This window comes from Chlorocebus sabaeus, chromosome 20, assembly GCF_047675955.1.
Source record: "Chlorocebus sabaeus isolate Y175 chromosome 20, mChlSab1.0.hap1, whole genome shotgun sequence".
Taxonomy (NCBI): Eukaryota; Metazoa; Chordata; class Mammalia; order Primates; family Cercopithecidae; genus Chlorocebus; species Chlorocebus sabaeus.
In genome coordinates this window covers 115,215,324-115,233,061 of record NC_132923.1, presented here as the reverse complement: position 1 = coordinate 115,233,061, position 17,738 = coordinate 115,215,324, and the positions used below count along the sequence as shown (strand labels likewise).

The 17,738-nt window shown below is 52.9% G+C and overlaps 2 protein-coding genes across 5 annotated transcripts in view; one reads left to right on the top strand and one right to left on the bottom strand.

The window, feature by feature from the left end:
* Positions 1-1,113: 1,113 nt before the first annotated feature.
* LDLRAD2 (low density lipoprotein receptor class A domain containing 2) lies at positions 1,114-11,251 on the top strand. The gene is made up of 5 exons (XM_007980129.3): positions 1,114-1,934; positions 3,904-4,329; positions 5,443-5,574; positions 10,777-10,938; positions 11,052-11,251. The coding sequence occupies exons 1-5, from the start codon at positions 1,853-1,855 to the stop codon at positions 11,249-11,251; spliced, it is 1,002 nt and encodes a 333-aa protein (XP_007978320.2). The 5' UTR covers positions 1,114-1,852.
* A 317-nt stretch (positions 11,252-11,568) lies between these two features.
* The window catches only part of HSPG2 (heparan sulfate proteoglycan 2), a 115,887-nt gene continuing 109,717 nt past the window's right edge, over positions 11,569-17,738 (bottom strand). For all 4 annotated transcript variants that reach the window (XM_007980126.3, XM_038001292.2, XM_038001330.2 and 1 more), the window contains 8 exons: positions 17,599-17,721; positions 17,432-17,488; positions 14,032-14,107; positions 13,865-13,943; positions 13,617-13,687; positions 13,432-13,515; positions 12,930-13,033; positions 11,569-12,802 (listed from right to left, as the gene is read on the bottom strand). In XM_007980126.3, the coding sequence (XP_007978317.3) occupies positions 12,630-12,802; positions 12,930-13,033; positions 13,432-13,515; positions 13,617-13,687; positions 13,865-13,943; positions 14,032-14,107; positions 17,432-17,488; positions 17,599-17,721 (767 nt within the window). In that variant the 3' untranslated portion in view covers positions 11,569-12,629. The remainder of the gene's footprint in view (positions 12,803-12,929; positions 13,034-13,431; positions 13,516-13,616; positions 13,688-13,864; positions 13,944-14,031; positions 14,108-17,431; positions 17,489-17,598; positions 17,722-17,738) is intronic.

The window sequence follows — 17,738 nt, the reverse complement described above, 5'->3', positions numbered from 1 at the left end:
AGAGGTGTTTTTTTTGTTTTGTTTTGTTTTGTTTTTTACTTTATCGCCCAGGTTGGAGTGCAGTGGTGCAATCTCGGCTCACTGCAACCTCCGCCTCCTGGGTTCAAGTGATTCTTGTGCCTCAGCCTCCTGAGTAGCTGGGATTACTGGCATGTGCCACAACACCCGGCTGATATTTGTATTTATAGTAGAGATGGGGTTTCACCATGTTGGCTAGGCTGGTCTCGAATGCCCAACCTCAGCTGATCCACCTGCCTTGGCCTCCCAAAGTGATGGGATTATAGGTGTGAGCCACTGTGCCCGGCCAGGTCCAGAGGTTTTAACCTTCTCATGGATTCCTGGGATTTTGAGGTGGTGTCTCAGGCACTGCCAATTTGGGCTGCTTAGCTCCTTCCCTCGCCCACACTTGAAACCTCTGTTTAAATAATAATGATGACATTAATGATCATCATTCAAGCTGACATACATTGGATACTTTACTACATGATAGACACTATTCCAAGTACCCCACTTGTATTAAGTTACTTCTTTTTTTTTTTTTTTTTTTTTTGAGATGAAGTCTCACTCTGTTGCCCAAGCTGGAGTGCAATGGCACAATCTCGGCTCACTGCAACCTCTGCCTCCCAGATTCAAGCAATTCTCCTGTCTCAGCCTCCCGAGTAGCTGGGACTATAGGCACGTGCCACCATGCCCAGCTAATTTTTTTTTTTTGTATTTTTAGTAGAGATGGGGTTTCACTATGTTGGCCAGGCTGGCCTTGAGCTCCTGACCTTGTGATCCACCCACCTCGGCCTCCCAAAGTGCTGGGCTACCATGCTGGGCCAAGTTACTTAATTCTTACAATGTAAGTATGTGGTTGGAATTATCATTATCCCATTTTCCAGAGAAGGATGTCAGGGTTCGAAAAGCTTCAGTTTTTAGATTAAGGTTCCTTGTAAGATACCTTTTGAAAAAAAATTGTTCTACTAATAACACGTTTTGAAAAAGTCTGAATTAGTCCAGGGTATTAATTTTACACATGGGGAAGTAAAATCCAGAAAAAGGGGTCATTTGTTTAATGTCACACACTTATTCCTTCATTATTTCCTGGGTGCCTACCTTGTGCCAGTGACTGTGCTATGACATAGGGGTTCAGAGGTAAACAAGATACTCATGGAATATAATTTTAGTGGAGCAAAATAATTCCAGAGAGTGCTGGGATGATACATTTGAGATGTGACTGAGTGACAAGGAGAGAGAGAGTGTTAATTTAGATGGAGAGGTGGTCAGAAGAGTGTGGTCTGTGGAGGTGTCATATGAGCCACAAACTGATGACCTGAAGAAGTCAACCGTGCACTGCTATGGGGGTTAGTAATAGAGCAGACTCCTGGTCCAGTACTCCTTTGCTGCCTGCTGCTCTCTAGGCCCTCGGAGAGGCTCCTTTGGTGTCCTGGACCTCCCTGAAGCTCAGTCCCTAAGGTGACAACTGATCTAGGAAGGTAGCACATCTGGCTTCCTGCAGGTCCTCCTCCCAGAAGTCCTGTGGCTGAACTGGATCTGAGTTTCCTGGTTCCTGTCTGGCAGAAGGGGAGCAGATCTCCTCCCTGCCTCCTCTCCCCAGGCTCTAGCCCTGGCCCCAAATCTCCATGGCAACCCCCGGACACAGTTCTGAACCAAAGGAGGAGCATCTGGAAGGCGGAGCACAAAGATCATACTGAAGAGACCAGGGGGCTGGAGGACTTGTCTCCTTCTTCTCCTTGTGTCCCACCAGCCTCCCTGCTGGCCTGACCAGGCCCCATATCCCAGTCTCCCCAGAAACCCCAAGCTGAAGATTCTGTGGGTCTGCCCCATTGCTGGGCACAGCAGAGCCTGGATGGAGGCTTGTCTTCTGCAGTTGCCCCAAAGGTTGCTCTTGCTGGGGGCAGCCGCCCTGACTGCAACTGCTTTGGAGACAGGTAAGTAGGAGGGGGCTTGGTTGGGGTACCCAGAAGACTTGGGCTCCCACCATCCTTAGAGACTATGTCTCCCCAGTCAGCACTCGTCTTGCTGGGCTGAGACCTTTTGAGTTGGAGGAGGCTGGGAAACTGTGTCTGGTCTTGCTTAGCATCTCCAAGTCCAACCCTAAGCCTTCTGGAAGGGCTAGACCTCCCAGTCACCTAGAAGCAGGAGTCTGGGAGCGGGCAGGACAGCCTCAGGGCCTGCTTTGCAAAACTCTGTAGGCTTTGGATTCAGAGAAGCTGCATTTACACACTCTGCCACTTCTTCTGTTTGTACCTTTGAGATCATTGTTTCAACTCTCTGTCTGAATTTCTTTGGCAGTAAAATGAAAATAATAGGCCCTTGCCCCTTAAAGGCAATGATTATTGTGCATATAAGATGAGATAAGCCATGCAAGACACTTCATAATGCCTGGCACATAAAAGGTGCCCAATTCCTGGCTGGGCATGGTGGGCTGACGCCTGTAATCCCAGCACTTTGTGATGCTGGGGTGGGCGGATCAGGAGGTCAGGAGTTCAAGACCAGCCTGGCCAACATGGTAAAACCCCATCTCTACTAAAAACACAAAAATTAGCTGGGCATGGTGGCATCTGCCTGTAATCCCAGCTACTTGGGAGGCTGAGGCAGGAGAATCGCTTGAACCAGGGAGTCGGAGGCTGCAGTGAGCCGAGATTGCACCACTGCACTCCAGCCTGGCAACAGAGAGAGACTTCGTCTAAAAAAAAAAAAAAAAAAAAGGGTGCCCAATTCGCTTACTTTCTAAACTCCATGCCTGCTCTGTGTACCTTCAGGGTAGGCTCTGGCTTTAGCAGAGAAATACCAAATATTGGAAAGTGCTTCACGTCTTGAGCTCTGATGAAGGATTTTTTTCCTCAAAGACCCTCATCCTGACTGGTCCTCAAGCACCCACTAGTCTCTATCTTGCACCAGAAAACCCACCTACTCTTTTCTCTCTGTCCTTACAGAAATCAGAGCTACTTTGAGTACTTACACATCATCCCATTTAATCCTCACAACTCTGTACCAGTGAGGATATTTTGGGCTGTAAGTAACAGACAACAAACTAAATAGGGCTTAAATGGTAGGATATTTGCTGTTTCACTTAAGAGTGGTCATAGGTAATTCCAGAGATGGTTAACTCAACGGCTCAACAATGTCACTGTTCCTCTGAAATGCTCTGACCTCATCTTTGCAAGATGGCTGCTGCACCTCTGGACATCCCATCCTCATTCTCAGTCAGCAACTTTCAAAAGCAGGAAGAAAAGGGGCTCCTTATCACACAGCTCTCCTTTTTTCCTTTCTTTTTTTTTGTGACGGAGTCTTGCTGTGTTGCCCAGGCTGGAGTGCAGTGGCTTGATCTCGGCTCGCTGCAACCTCTGCCGCCCGAGTTCAAGAAATTCTCCTGCCTGGCGTGAACCTGGGAGGCGGAGCTTGCAGTGAGCTGAGATCTGGCCACTGCACTCCAGCCTGGGCGACAGAGCGAGACTCCGTCTCAAAAAAAAAAAAAAAAAAAAAAAAGAAATTCTCCTGCCTCAGCCTCTCAAATAGTTGGGATTACAGGTGTGTGCCACCACGCCCGGCTAATTTTTTGTAGAGACGGGGTTTCACCATGTTGGCCAGGCTGGTCTCAAACTCCTGACCTCAGGTGATCCACCTGCCTTGGCCTCCAAAGTGCTGGGATTACTGGCATGAGCCACCGTACTCGGCCCCGCATCTTAGGGTTTTGAATAAGGGATTGTAGATTTAAATTAAATTAAATTAAATCATTTAGTCCTCACAATCATTCTGAGATTGCTTAATCATCCCCATCTTACCGATAAGGAAACTGAGGCTCAGAGAGGGCGAGTGGATCACACAGCGGGCAGGGGGCAGAGTCGAGTTCGGGGTCGCGCCGCGCGGCTCCAGGGTCCGTGCCTTCCGCTGCAGCCGACCTGGCGGACCTGTGCGGGCAGACGTGGCAGGGGGACGGGCTGCTGCTGCGCTCGCATGCCGCCTCGCTCAGGTTCTACTTCGTGGCTCCGGACACGGACTGCTGGCTCTGGATGCAGGCGGCGGCCCCCGGCGACCGGATCCGCTTCCAGTTCCGCTTCTTCCTGGTCTACAGCCTGACCCCCGCGCCCCCGGCGCTCAACACCTCCTCCTCGGCCCCGGCCGGCCCGTGCGCCCCCGGCTCCTACCTGCAGTTCTACGAGGGCCCGCCGGGGGCGCCCCGGCCGCTGGGGTCCGCCCTCTGCGGCCTGACCATCCCGGTCCCCGTGGCATCCTCCGGCCCCTTCCTAGGCTTGCGCCTTGTCACGAGAGGCCGCCAGCCCCGCGTGGACTTCGTGGGCGAAGGCACCTCTTTCCGTCTGGGTGAGCTGGGGCTGAAGGCCGGGACGGGGCCCTATGCAGAGGCCATGCGGGACTGGGGCCACAGTGGGGGCCCCGGGGAGGGCTGCTGCCGACAGGGGAATGGCGCGGGCTCCCAGAGCACAAGATGGCAGGGACTGGGTCCAAAGGGAGGGAAGAATGTGGTGGCTAGTGGCAGGGTCACAATAAGGGACCTCCTGGATCTTAAGAGTCAACCATATAAATCTGGCTACCGTGGATGTGTGTGCCAGACTGTCCTACCAGCCCCAGTGCACACACACATACACACTCACACACAACTTCCTCCCCACACACATTCACACACAACTCCCACACATGTACACACCTCACACTCTGACATCCACACACACGACACATACACACAACCCATGCACCTCATCGCCCCCACACACTCCACACTCCTGCCTTTCACTCACTGCAGCACACGCCTCACAGTGCACTCACCATTATCACACACCTCATATGCACACAGTACCACCTTGCACGCTTACACACAGCTCCCACGCTCTCATGCCACATGCTGGCTGCTCCGCGCTGGGTCAGCCCTTCAGATGTTTGAGAAGGGTGTGGTCAGGACTCTCCAGGCCTGTAGGCAGCAGAAACCAACTTAAGCCAGGAAAGGGGCCTCTTGGAACTGCAATTAATAATACTCACCCGACTGGGCGCCCTGGCTTACACCTGTAATCCCAGCACTTTGGGAGGCCAAGGCATGAGGATCACTTGAGTTCAGGAGTTCAAGACCAGCCTGGGTGACAGAGAGAGACCTGCCTAAAACAACAACAAATTTTTAAAATATAATAATTTAAAAATAATACAATTAATAACAGTACTTGCCCCATAAGGGTATTGTGGGGCCTCAATGGGCCAGGATGTGAAGTATTTACAGCTGTGCCTGGCACAGAAGAGGAAGTCAGTACGTGTTAGCTGCTGTCCTCCACCCTTCTCCCCCGAAACACTCATCCATGCTCTCATCCACATCCTCAACAGCAGCTATCTCCTGCTCACACCCCCACACTGTCACCATGGGACCACACACCCTGCTGTGTCATGGGCCAGACCAGGATCCTCACCTCAGGCTTCCGCTTCTGGCCTCAGGACCTTGTGGTGCCTACTTCCGCTGCCGGAATGGCAGGTGCATCCCCTCAAGCCTCGTGTGTGACCCCTGGGGCATGGACAACTGTGGCGACGGCAGTGACCAGGGCTCCTGGTCACCAGCTGACTGCAGAGGTCAGTGCGGGGTACGGACTGGGCCCTACCGAACAGCTGGAAGGAAGCCTGACCGGCTGTAACTCCCCTTCCCTAGGGCAGGACCCGGGTCGGGAGGCAGGAGAGAGGAAAGCTGAAGTGTGGAATCGGCTTAGGCCAAGGGCTGGAGGGGCAGAGCAGTCAGGCAGAGAGCTACGCTGCAGATGTATCTCATCCGGCAGATTCCAAATGATGCTTTAGTGGTGGAAACTTTTGCTAAATGGGACCTGGCACGGAGGCCCAAGACATTCAAAGGAGATATCCTCTGCTTAACTGGATGGTGGTCCTGGGGCTCTGGCTGCCTGATGTCTCTCTGAGGGCCCTGAGTGTCACCCTCAAGACATAATTTGAAAAGCATCAATCCAGTCTGACTCCCACACTTTACAGATCGGGAAACTGAGGCCTAGAGAGAAGTGACTTGACCAAGGTCATAAAGCCAGTGAGTAAAATGAGCAGGAATGATCTCTGTAGACAGGGGAGTGGGATAGGAGGGCTAGGGTTGGTGGAAGGGACCAGACTAAATCACCCAGGAATAACCTTCCTGGGGATCTGGAGATGTTCCACCTGCCCACCACACCCAATTAGGAGTGGGATGGAGGTAGGACTGCCAGGTACAGTTGAACAGGGGTGAAATGCAGTTTCCCAGAACCCCGCATACTTAGCTTCCCCATCCCCCGCTCAGTCATCTTTGCAGGTTCCTGGTCATTTCCCTGATGCTCTCTGCTTTGTGCCATGAGACCCAGGTCCTATGTCCCGTTGTCCTCCATCCAGGCTCATTCCCTTGTGGATCTCATTTATATTGTATCACCAGCGGGACTTGTCTTTGAACTTCAGCTACATAACCTTCTCCCTGCTCAGCATCTCTGCGTGGATGTATAGGCGAAATCTCAAACTTAACTTGCCCCACACTGGACTCCTGGTCCACAGCCCTCCCTGCATCCTGCTTCCCTCTCACTGAGCAGCAGCTTCACATTCCAGATGCCCAGGCCTCACACTGAGTCATCTTTTACTCCCCACTTAACCCATAGCCTATAACCCATAACCAAGCCAGTGACAAGTCCTTTGAAAGCTCTCCAGACTCTGACCCTTCTCACACCTGCTCTGCCATCACCTGGTTTGAGCCACCACCAGTTCTCGTCTGGGTTGTTCTAATAACCTCTGAACTGGTCTCCCTCCTTCTGTCCTTTGCCTCTGACAGCATGTTCTTCCCATAGAAGCCTGGGGAAGGCTTCTTTTTCTTTTTCTTTCAAATGAACTTGTTTATTTATTTATTTATTGTTTTGAGATAGGGTCTCATTCTGTTATCCAGGCTGGAGTACCGTGGCGCCATCTCGGCTCACTGCAACCTCTGCTTCCTGGGCTCAGGTGTTCCTCCCACCTCAGCCTCCAGAGCAGCTGGGACTACACTGTGCGCTGCCATGCCCAGCTAATTTTTGTGGTTTTTTTTTTTTTTTTTAATTCTTTTTTTTGAGACAGAGTCTCGCTCCGTCACCCAGGCTGGAGTGCAGTGGCCAGATCTCGGCCCACAGCAAGCTCCGCCTCCCGGGTTCACGCCATTCTCCTGCCTTAGCCTCCCTAGTAGCTGGGACTACAGACGCCCGCCACCTCGCCTGGCTAATTTTTTGTATTTTTTAGTAGAGAGAGGGTTTCACCGTGTTAGCCAGGATGGTCTCGATCTCCTGACCTCGTGATCTGCCCGTCTCGGCCTCCCAAAGTGCTGGGATTACAGGCTTGAGCCACCGTGCGCGGCCAATTTTTGTGTTTTTTGTAGAGATGAGGTCTCACTATATTGCAAGGGCTAGTCTCGAACTCCTGGGCTCAAGTGATCTTCCCGCCTTGGCCTCCCAAAGTGCTGGGATTGCGTGAACTTCATTTCTCAGGGCAGTGTTAGATTTACAAAAAAATTGAGAAGATAGTACAGAAAATTCTCATATACCCAGCACTCAGTTTGGGTGCTATTATTGACGTTTTACATTAGTATGAGACATTTGTTTTAATTAATGAAGCAATATTAACTAAAGTCCACAGTTTATTCAGTTTTCCCTAGTTTTTGCCTAATATCCTTTTTCTGTTCCAGGATCCCATTCAGCATCTCATGTTACACTTATTTATTTATTTATTTTATTACTTCTTTTTCGGATAGAGTCTTGCTGTGTTGCCTAGGCTAGATAGACTTCAGTGGCATGATCTCAGCTGAGTGCAACCTCCGCCTCCCGAGTTCAGCAATTCTCCTGCCTCAGCCTCCCGTGTAGCTGGGATTACAGGTGCACACCACCACGCCCAGCTAATTTTTGTATTTTTAATAGAGATGGGGTTTCGCCATGTTGGCCAAGCTGGTCTAACTCCTGACCTCAAGTGATCCACCCCCCTTGGCCTCCCAAAGTGCTGGGATTACAGGCGTGAGCCTCCGTGCCCAGCCTCATGTTATGTTCATTAATAGTCATCATGCCTCTTTAGGCTCCCCTTGGCAGTAGCAGTTTCTCAGGATTTCCTTGTTTTTGATGACCTTGACAATTGTGAGTACTGCTCAGGGATTTTGTAGGATGCCCCACTATTGGGATTTATTTGGTACTTTTCTCATAATAAGACTGGAGTTGCAGTTCACAGAAGTGAAATGCCATCTTTATCACATCATATCAAAGTCCCAGCTACTCGGGAGGCTGAGGCAGGAGAATGGCATGAACCCGGGAGGCGGAGCTTGCAGTGAGCTGAGATCCGGCCACTGCACTCCAGCCTGGGCGACAGAGCAAGACTCCGTCTCAAAAAAAAAAAAAAAAAAAAAAAAAAATGGCACACACACCCAACGTGACTTTGGTGTTGGGTGGTGATTGACGCTGACCTTGACCGCCTGGCTGAAGTTGTGTCTGCTTGATTTCTCCACTGTTACTTTTGGCCCCATCTTTCCCCACTGTATTCTTGGGAAGTCACTATGTGTAGCCCACTTGAGTGGGGAGTTATGCTTCCCCGCCAGAGGAACCTTTTAAAGCAGTAAATCAGGTTATGTCACTCTCCTGCTCAAAACCCTCATCTCGCTCAGCCAAGGCAAAGCCTCCCTCGGGCTGGAAAGCCCTGCACGATCTGGCCCTGCCCCTTATTTCCTGGCCCCGCCTCTTCTTTCCCGACCCTGCCTCCTCCCTGGCCCCACCTCCTCCCTGGCCCTGCCTCCCCTCCGCACTCCAGCCTTGTTCTGCCTTTGTAGTAGCTGTGTCCTCTACCAGACTTTTCTTCTGAGATCTGCATTGCAAGCTCATTCCTTTGCTTCCCGGTGGGTCTCTAGTTAAGTTCTTCCCTGACTCCTTTATATAAAAATAGCAACCCTGGCCAAGTGCAGTGGCTTCCGCCTGTAATCCCAGCACTTTGGGAGGCCAAGACGGGCGGATCACCTGTAGTCGGGAGTTAGAGACCAGCCTGACCAACATGGAGAAACCCCGTTTGTACTAAAAATACAAAATTAGCCGGGCGTGGTGGCACATGCCTGTAGTCCCAGCCACTCGGGAGGCTGAGGTAGGAGAATCGCTTGAACCCAGGAGGCATAGGTTTTGGTGAGCCAAGATTACTCCATTGCACTCCAGCCTGGTCAACAAGAGCAAAACTCTTCCTCAAAAAAAAAAAAAAAAAAAAGAAGTTATATTATTAATAACTGTTAATATATTATATTCTAATATGCATATTAGAATAGTCAGAATCACAGAGACAGGAAGTAGAGCCATGGTCACCAGGGGCTGGGGAGGTGGGGACAAGGAGGATATGGAGTTAATGGAATTGATGGAGTTTCAGTTCAGGCAGATGCAAAGTTCTGGAGATGGACGGCAGTGATGGCTGCCCAGTGTGAATGTGTATTAGTCCGTCCTCGCATTGCTATAAAAAAACACCGGAGACTGGGTAATTTATAAAGAAAAGAGGTTTAATTGTCTCACAGTTCTGCAGGTTGTACAGGAAGCATGATGCAGGCATCTGCTCAGCATCTGGAGATGCCTCAGGAAACTTACAATCTTGGCAGAAGGCGAGGGGAGCAGGTGCAGCCAGTGTAGGAGAGACAGAGTGGGGAGGCACTGCACACTTTAAACAACCAGATCTTGCAAGAACTCCCTATCATGAGAACAGCACCAAGGGGTTGGTGCTAAACTATTCATGAGAAATCCACCTCCATGATCCAATCACCTCCCACCAGGCCCCACCTCCAACACTGGGAATTACAATTTGACCTGTGATTAGGGTGGGAATACAGATCCAAACCCTATCAGAATATATTTAATGCCACTGAACTGTACCCCTAACCATGGTTAAATGGTAAATGTTATGTGCTTTGCCACAGTAAGAAAAGCAGCAGCCCTGCCCCCACCAACATGAGTAATTTTTCTCACTAGCACGTCTCCTTGGGACCGAAATTCTATTCACGTGTTTTGTTTCTCCCCACACTAAACTCCCAGTTCCATGAAGACATATTTGTCATGTGCTTATGGTTGTATCCCCCAGTTGCTAGAGCCATACCTGGGGCATAGGAGATGCTCAAGGAATACTAGTCAAATGAATGGAAGAATGAACCTCTATGGCTCAGTTTCCTTATCCGTGAAATGAGGATAAACCTCACCCTTCAGAGTTGTCGTAAACTGTAAGCTGCATACATAGGTAAAGGGCCCAGCACAGAGTGTGGTGCTTGATGTACAGAAAATGCTCATGGCTGGGCACGGTGGCTCACGCCTGTAATCCCAGCATTTTGGGAGGCTAAGGCAGGTGGATCGCTTGAGCTCAGGAGATCCTGTCTCTACAAAAAATTAAAAAATTAGCCAGGTGTGGTGGCACGTGCTGGTAGTCCCAGCTACTCGGGAGGCTGAGCTAGGAGGATCGCTTGAGCCTGGGAGGCAGAAGTTGCAGTGAGTGGTGACTGTGCCACTGGATTCCAGCCTGGGCGACAGAGTGAGACCCTGCCTCAATGCTCAGTACATGTACATCCTCTTCCTTGAGAAGTAGCTCCACTCATAGACCGTAGGCCCTGGAGCCAGACCGTGTGAATTCAAGTCCTCCTATCACTTCCAGCTAAGTGACCTTGGCAAGTGACAACCTCTCTGTAAAATGGAAACACAAAGAGTGACAAACTAGGGAAGTCTTGTGAGGACTGAATGAAACACGCAAGTGCCCCAGAAAGGGCAGTTCTCAGTGCTAGTTCTGTTCTTTCCCATGTAGGTCCCTCTCCGGTGGCCAGCGAGACAGGAAGTACAGACGACCACACCTCCAGCTCTCCGACTCCCTCTCCAGCTCTTGGGTCCGCAGGATCCCTCCGGATTGCAGCTGAGAGGAGTCCCCCAGCAGGCAGGGACCCCACGAGACAGGACGCAGCTTTGGAAGGTTACACCCTGCTCCTACTCTCCCCACCAAAATCACACCTGTCCCTCTCCAGGTGATGGAGACAGGGGCAGTGGGCCCAGGCCAAGGCCTGAGTGGACTTTCTCCTCCCACAGGCCCCCAGCTCCGAGGGGTGGCGCTGGCCTTCTCGATGCTCCTGGCTTCTGCTGGCCTCCTCATGGGCCTCCTCTGGTGCTGGTGCTCTCCTAGCTGGCTGGCCTGGCAACCTGGCGCCTGTGGCCTCTGTCTCCACTGCAGCACATCTGCCATTTGCTACCCATGTCCCAGCCAGGTCTCCCCAGGGGGCTGCAGCTGAGTGGCCCAGCCTTCCAGGGTCAGGGAGGCCATCCCTAGAGGGCTTTGGGCACATAGGAATGAGACTAGGCTCTGGGGTCAGACAGACTCTTCGGGTTCTAACCTGGCTCTGTGTCTGATGTTGGACAGGCCTCTTGACCCTCTGAGACTCAGCTGCCCCTCCAGAAAATAGGATGATTCCTGCCTCACAGGGTTGGGGGTCTGGGAGCCTCACTGATCCAAAAACACCTTGCTTCACCCCCAGATCTCACCTGCCCCGCTCTGCCCCACCCACAGACTCCACTGAGTGAAGCCCTCATCAAAGACACGGGAGGCCCCTGGCGGGGATAGCACCGTTTATTAAGAAAAATCAAGACAAAGACCACAGGAGGGTCCCTTCTAGGACACAGAGGCCAGGCGTCCCAACCCCACAGTCTGGGAGCCACTGGCAGGATGGCACTCGAGCTGGATCTTCAGGCTCCCGCAGATGGGGCAGGGTGGTCGGTGGTCATATCCCCCTCCTCTCTCTCCCAGTTGTGAGTTCTGCTTTCCCCCACCCAAGGCACTAGCTCTTCCTGGGCACCAGCGGCATCTGAGGAGTCCCTGGGCCTTCACTTCCAGATGAGTGGGGATGTGGCCTGGGGTGGGCAAGGCCCGGTGGGCGGGGCCCTCTCAGTGCTGGGCTCTGCCTGTAGCAGCTCCTGGTAAGAGTTGGGGTGGGTTTTCCCTTACAGCCCCTGAGGGAGGAGCCCCGGGCTGTGTGCTGGCAGAAGGGGGTGGGAATGCAGGCCAGGAGGAGGGCGTGGTAGGAAGGGGAGGCTGCCAGAGGAGGTGCCAGGGGCTGGGTGGAGGTGGGTGGGGGTGCTGAAAAAAGAGCTAGTAGGGATGGGGACCGCCTGCCCAGCGGTGAGCTGCCTTTTGCTCCACAGCCGGCACTAAAGACAATTTCCAATCCTGAGTGGGTGGCAGAGGTTCCTGCGATGCCCGTCTCAGGTAGCTGTGGGGCACCAGCCTACAAGCCGAGGTTGGCTCTCGGAGTGAGAACTGCCCAAGGGCTGCAGAAACAGGCCACCCAGCTCTATCTTGGGGGCTCCATTGGTGGGTAGGGGGAGAGTGGGGGCAGTTCTGGGCCCACCCAGCCACCGTTCCTGACCCCAAGTCCTGGTGGCTTTCTGAGGCGCCTACTCCCATCAAACCTGCCTTGCCCGCCAGCCTTGTGGCTTTGCCCAGCTGTGTGGGTGGGGGTGGCGTGCCCACCTCCAGTCCAGCCCAGGGCGGTAGCAGCAAAGCGTGGCATCGCCTCAGTTTCTTACAAAAATTCATAATAATATTAATAATAATATACTCGACGTTGTCGGGCTGGGGCGCGGCCCGGGAGTCCGTGTGGGGCAGGCAGGTGCCTACGAGGGGCAGGGGCGTGTGTTGGCCCCGGCCTGGGCGCGGTGCTGCAGGTCCAGGGGCTGTGGGGGCGGGGCGCCGGGTCGGGCCGAGTGCAGCACCAGGTTCTTGACACAGCCTGTGATGCCCGAGGAGAACCTGCCCCCGGTCAGCATGGTCACGTCGGGGGCTCCGCCTGCCAGGAGGTGAGAGGACAGGGCTTGTGGGCTCCAGCAGCCCAGGAGGCGAGGAAGGCCGGGTGAGCTCCAGCCCCAAGGGAGTGCTGTTCCTGCCCTTGCCCTGAGAAGGAGCCCCAGACTTACCGATGTAGACGCTGCCCTTGGCGTTGACTGCCACGTTGGGACCTGGGGACCGGCCGCTGACCAACTCCTCACCGTCGACCTGGATGGAACCTCTGCGGCCCTCCCTGCAATGGACCTGGGTCAGGCCCCTTCCCACAGACTCCCCGGTCCTCCCCAGCGCCACGACAGAGTCCCCTCCCTCTGGTACCGAGATTCCAGACTCAGAAGTCTGTCCCTGTTCCCCAAGCTCTCTCTCCCCCGCTGAACAAGAGATCGGCCCCACGAAGGCAGCTTCCTCGTTTCTGCGCCCAGGTTTCCTCCTGCCCCGAGGGTGCTCGCTTGCCCCCAGCCGCGTGCAGTCCAAGATGGAAGCTTGAGCCCTGGCTGGTGGGTTCTCCCCTCCCCTGGCTTTAAGTTCTGTCTCCACAGAGCTTAATGCCTGCCTCTCTGCCCATCGTGGGGGGCGTCCTGCCCCACTCCAGAACACTGGGCCCCATCCCGAGTGCCCGGCAGGGTCCCTTACCGCAGCGCTGTCACTCGGTGCCACTCGCCGTCATTGATGGGGTCCTCAGAGACCAGGCGGGCCTCCCCACTACCCAGCTGGTACCTGTAGTCATCCAGGCCCAAGAAGTGTGAGCTGGGGCAGGATGGGGGGGTGGGGTGCTGGGACCAGGGAAGGGAGAGGAAGGGCCAGGTGCCAGGACCCACCTGAAGACAAGGTGCCCATCTTGAAGCCCGAGACTGATGAAGTCCTTGCCTCGGCCGGCCTCTCCCACCTCCTGCCAGGGAAGCACAGGGTCTCTGGGGTCCCCAGCCTGGAGAGCGGAGGCTGCCGAGGCCAGGAGGCTGCCGAGGCCAGGAGGCTCCGCTTTTCCCTCTCCCCACCACTCTGGCCACCAGGAAGCCAGCTTCCTGCCCCAGGAGCCCCAGGAGTCTGGCCGGATGCCCACACTCACCACACCCTGCCAGAGCAGGAGGCCATTGGCCGTGCTGGTCCGAACCTCCAGCTCGATGGTCTCGGGCACCTCGGGCAGGCTGCGGAGGAAGAGTGGGTGAGGGGACAGAAGTCCCAGATTCCCCTCCTCCCCATTAGGCCCACGGGCTCTCCCAACGCCAGTCTCACCTCCTGGAGAAGATACGGCCAGGGAAGGCAAGGAAGCCATCATCGTGGAAATAAGCTCCGTACTGCCCAGGGGCATCTGCAAGAGAGAGGGGGATGGTGCCACACCTGCCACATCAGGCATCAATCCCCACCTCCACGCCAACATGCAGGACTAGGGGGCTCTGAGCCTGCAGTCCCTGGGGACCCAAGGGAGTTGTCAACAGAATTCAGGGGGCCTGTGACCTTGGATGGGAAAGCATTACACCTCAATTTCACTCACTTCTCACTGAAACTGAGCAGTTCTTTCAATGAGATGTAGGCAAGAAACCAAAGTAGTAGTGGTAGGACCTGCAACTTTGTTACTAGTATTTGCTTATCACATTACAGTAGCGGCAAATATTTCAAAATATCATTTACACATATTGCTGCTTTGAAACTGTGGTAGCTACTGAGACCACCCGATCTTGTTATTTGATGTATTAATAAAGAAGCACACATAGAGCAAGTCAGAAAACTTAAAAAATGTTTTGATTACTTTACTTCAGCATAATTACTTTCCTTAAATCAATGCATTTTATTTTATTTTGTGCAGTCAACAGGATCCATGTTGGGTGACGCGCCATTCTACTTGCCAAGTTCTGTCTGGCTTTAGCCCTGAAAGTCCTACATCCCAAGAAACCCCTCAGTCTGGAGCTTCTGGGATGGTTGGTCACCTTGGACCATGGCAATAAATGATTCAGAGCCTTGATGTTCTCTCCATCTTACAGATGGGCAGGCAGGCTCAGGCGAGTGACTGGCCCAGGATGTGGGGGGAACTAAGATTGCAACCTGGACCTTTTAGCCTTGATGTCCATACTGTGTGTGGCTTTACCACCCCCAGCCCTATCTGCTCACGACCCATCCTACAGGCTGGCACTGGCCATAGTAGCTCTGGCAGGGGGCAAGAGTAGGGGACCCTCTGCTACCCTCTGCCAAATGATGAGGAGAACGGCTGACATTTACCAAGCACCTACGATGTGCCTGTGCAGGGAGTGTCCCATCCAGCCACAGACACCATTGCATTTAACTCAATCCTTACGACAACCCTATGAATGAAGATTATAGATAGATATGTCTTATTTTATTTATTGTTTTGAGATGAAGTCTTGCTCCGTGGCCCAGGCTGGAGTGCAGTGGCACAATCTTGGTTCACTACAACCTCCACCTCCCAGGTTCAAGCAATTCTTCTGCCTTGGCCTCCCAAGTAGCTGGGACTACAGGTGCACACCACCATGCCCAGCTAATTTTTGTACTTTTAGTAGAGACGGTGTTTCGCCATGTTGGCCAGGCTGGTCTCGAACTCCTGATCTCAGGTGATCCACCCACCTTGGCTTCCCAAAGTGTTGGGATGACAGGTGTGAGCCACCGCGCCCAGTCTTATTTTTTATTTTTTTGAGACAGGGTCTTGGTCTGTTGCCCATCCTGGAGTGCAGTGACACAATCTTAGCTCACTACAGCCTCGACCTCCTGGGCTCAAGTGATCCTTCTGCCTCGGCTGGGACCACAGCCATGTGCACCACACCCAGCTAATTCTTAAATTTTTTGTTGAGATGAGGTCTCCCTGTGTTGCCCAGGTTGATCTTGAACTCCTGGGTTCAAGTGATCCTCCTGCCTGTCTCTCGAGTAGCTGGGACCATAGATGAGCACCACCATGCCCAGCTACTTTTTGTATTTTTTTGTAGAGACAGGATTTCGCCATGTTGCCCAGGCTGGTATAGAACTCCTGGGCTCAAGCAATCTGCCCGCCACAGCCTCCCAAACTGCTGGGATTATAGGCGTCAGTTACCACGCCCAGCTGAATATAGTATTTTTTTTTTTTTTTTTTTGAAAGGGAGTTTCACTCTTGTTGCCCAGGCTGGAGTGCAATGGCGCGACCTCAGCTCACTGCAACCTCCATCTCCCAGGTTCAAGCAATTCTCCTGCCTCAGCCTCTGGAGTAGCTGGGATTACAGGCATGTGCCACCATGCCCAGCTAATTTTGTATTTTTAGTAGAGATGGGGTTTCTCCATGTTGGTCAGGCTGGTGTCAAATTCCCGACCTCAGGTGATCTGCCCGCTTCAGCATCCCAAAGTGCTGGGATTACAGGCGTGAGCCACCACGCCCAGCCAGCTGAATATAATATTAACAACAGCTAACATTCTGTACTGACTCTGTACCAGACATTGTTCTAGGCATTTAAAGAGGACTAAGTGGCCAGGTGCGGTGGCTTATGCCCGTATTTCCAGCACTTTAGGAGGATGAGGGGGGCAGATCACCTGAGGTCAGGAGTTAGAGACCGGCCTGGCCAACATGGTGAAACCCCATCTCTACAAAAAATACAAAAATTAGCTGGGTGTGGTGGCAGGCACCTGTAATCCCAGCTGCTTAGGAAGCTGAGGCAGCAGAATCACTTAAATCTGGGAGGCGGAGATTGCAGTGAGCCGAGATTGTGCTACTGCACTCTGGCCTGGGTGACAGAGCAAGACTCCACCTTAAAAAAAAATGCACTAAGTAATTTTACTCTCACATAAAAGTTTATCCAGATCATTAGGGAAAGATGTTACTCATCTCCATTTTATATGAGGCACAGAGAGGTTAAGTGACTCACCTGAAGTTCCACAGCTAGTAAGTGGGAGAGCTAGGATTTGAACCCAAGCAGGATGGCTCCAAGTCTATACTCTTAACCACTATACCACTGCCTGGCCTATGATATTAGTGATATGTAAGAAGGGATGTGTCTGTAAAGGGCTTAGCACAGTGCCCGTAAACATTCAATTAGCATTCACTCTTGACTGTTTCCTTAGCTTTTCAGCAGACGGTGGAATTCTTGGGAAGGAGGGTCTTGCTTTATGCTTCTTTTATTTTATTTTATTTTTTTTGAGACGGAGTCTCGCTCTGTCGCCTAGGCTGGAGTGCAGTGGCGCGATCATGGCTCACTGCAAGCTCCGCCTCCTGGCTTCACACCATTCTCCTACCTCAGCCTCTGAGTAGCTGGGACTATGGGCACCTGCCACTGCGCCTGGCTAACTTTTTGTGTTTTTAGTAGAGACAGGTTTTCACCATGGTCTCCATCTCCTGACCTCGTGATCCGCCTGCCTCGGCCTCCCATATATTTACTGCTCCCAGGGCAAGGATGGGCACACAATAGTTTGTTGACTGAATACATGAATACAGAGGAGGAAACTGAGGTCAGAGTGGTTTCAAAGGCCTGCCCAAGGTCACCCAGCCAGTAAGTGTGGGGCAGGCCCCAGCTCCACATGGCTGTGGTCTTCATTCTGTCTCTCTGCCCAGCAAGCTCCTCATATAGAGCTGTTTTGCTTACAGGCCGGAACTGAGGGTGTGGGGTAACTGGAAGAGTGAGTTGAGGCTGAAGCTGGGGAGGAGGCCATGGCAAGTACTCACCATTGCCCCCGCTGCCTTCAAGATGCCAGTCGGACTCTGCTATGCCATGTCCAGAGCCTATGGAGAAGGGCAGGGTCCAGTTGGTGGGCACAGACACCCGTGGGTACTATGTTGAGCCCCGGGGCCCCAAGACAGAGATGAAGTGGAGAGAAGCCAGGCCTGGGTACCTTGTTGGCAGCGTGGGCCAGAGAAGCCAGGGAGGCAGAGGCAGCGGGTGCCCTGGCAGGTGCCCCCATGCAAACAGGGTTCACGGAGCTGGCAGGGGTTCTCCTCGTGCTCACACAGGTCTCCTGCGGACCAGGGCAGA

What these genes read in the sequence shown, in the direction of transcription:
- LDLRAD2 (XM_007980129.3), top strand. Translation starts at nt 1,853, where the DNA reads ATGGAGGCTTGTCTTCTGCAGTTGCCCCAAAGGTTGCTCTTGCTGGGG. An exon ending in AGGCACCTCTTTCCGTCTGG is followed by an intron (nt 4,330 to 5,442) that starts GTGAGCTGGGGC and finishes TTCTGGCCTCAG; the next exon opens with GACCTTGTGGTGCCTACTTC. An exon ending in ACAGGACGCAGCTTTGGAAG is followed by an intron (nt 10,939 to 11,051) that starts GTTACACCCTGC and finishes CTCCTCCCACAG; the next exon opens with GCCCCCAGCTCCGAGGGGTG.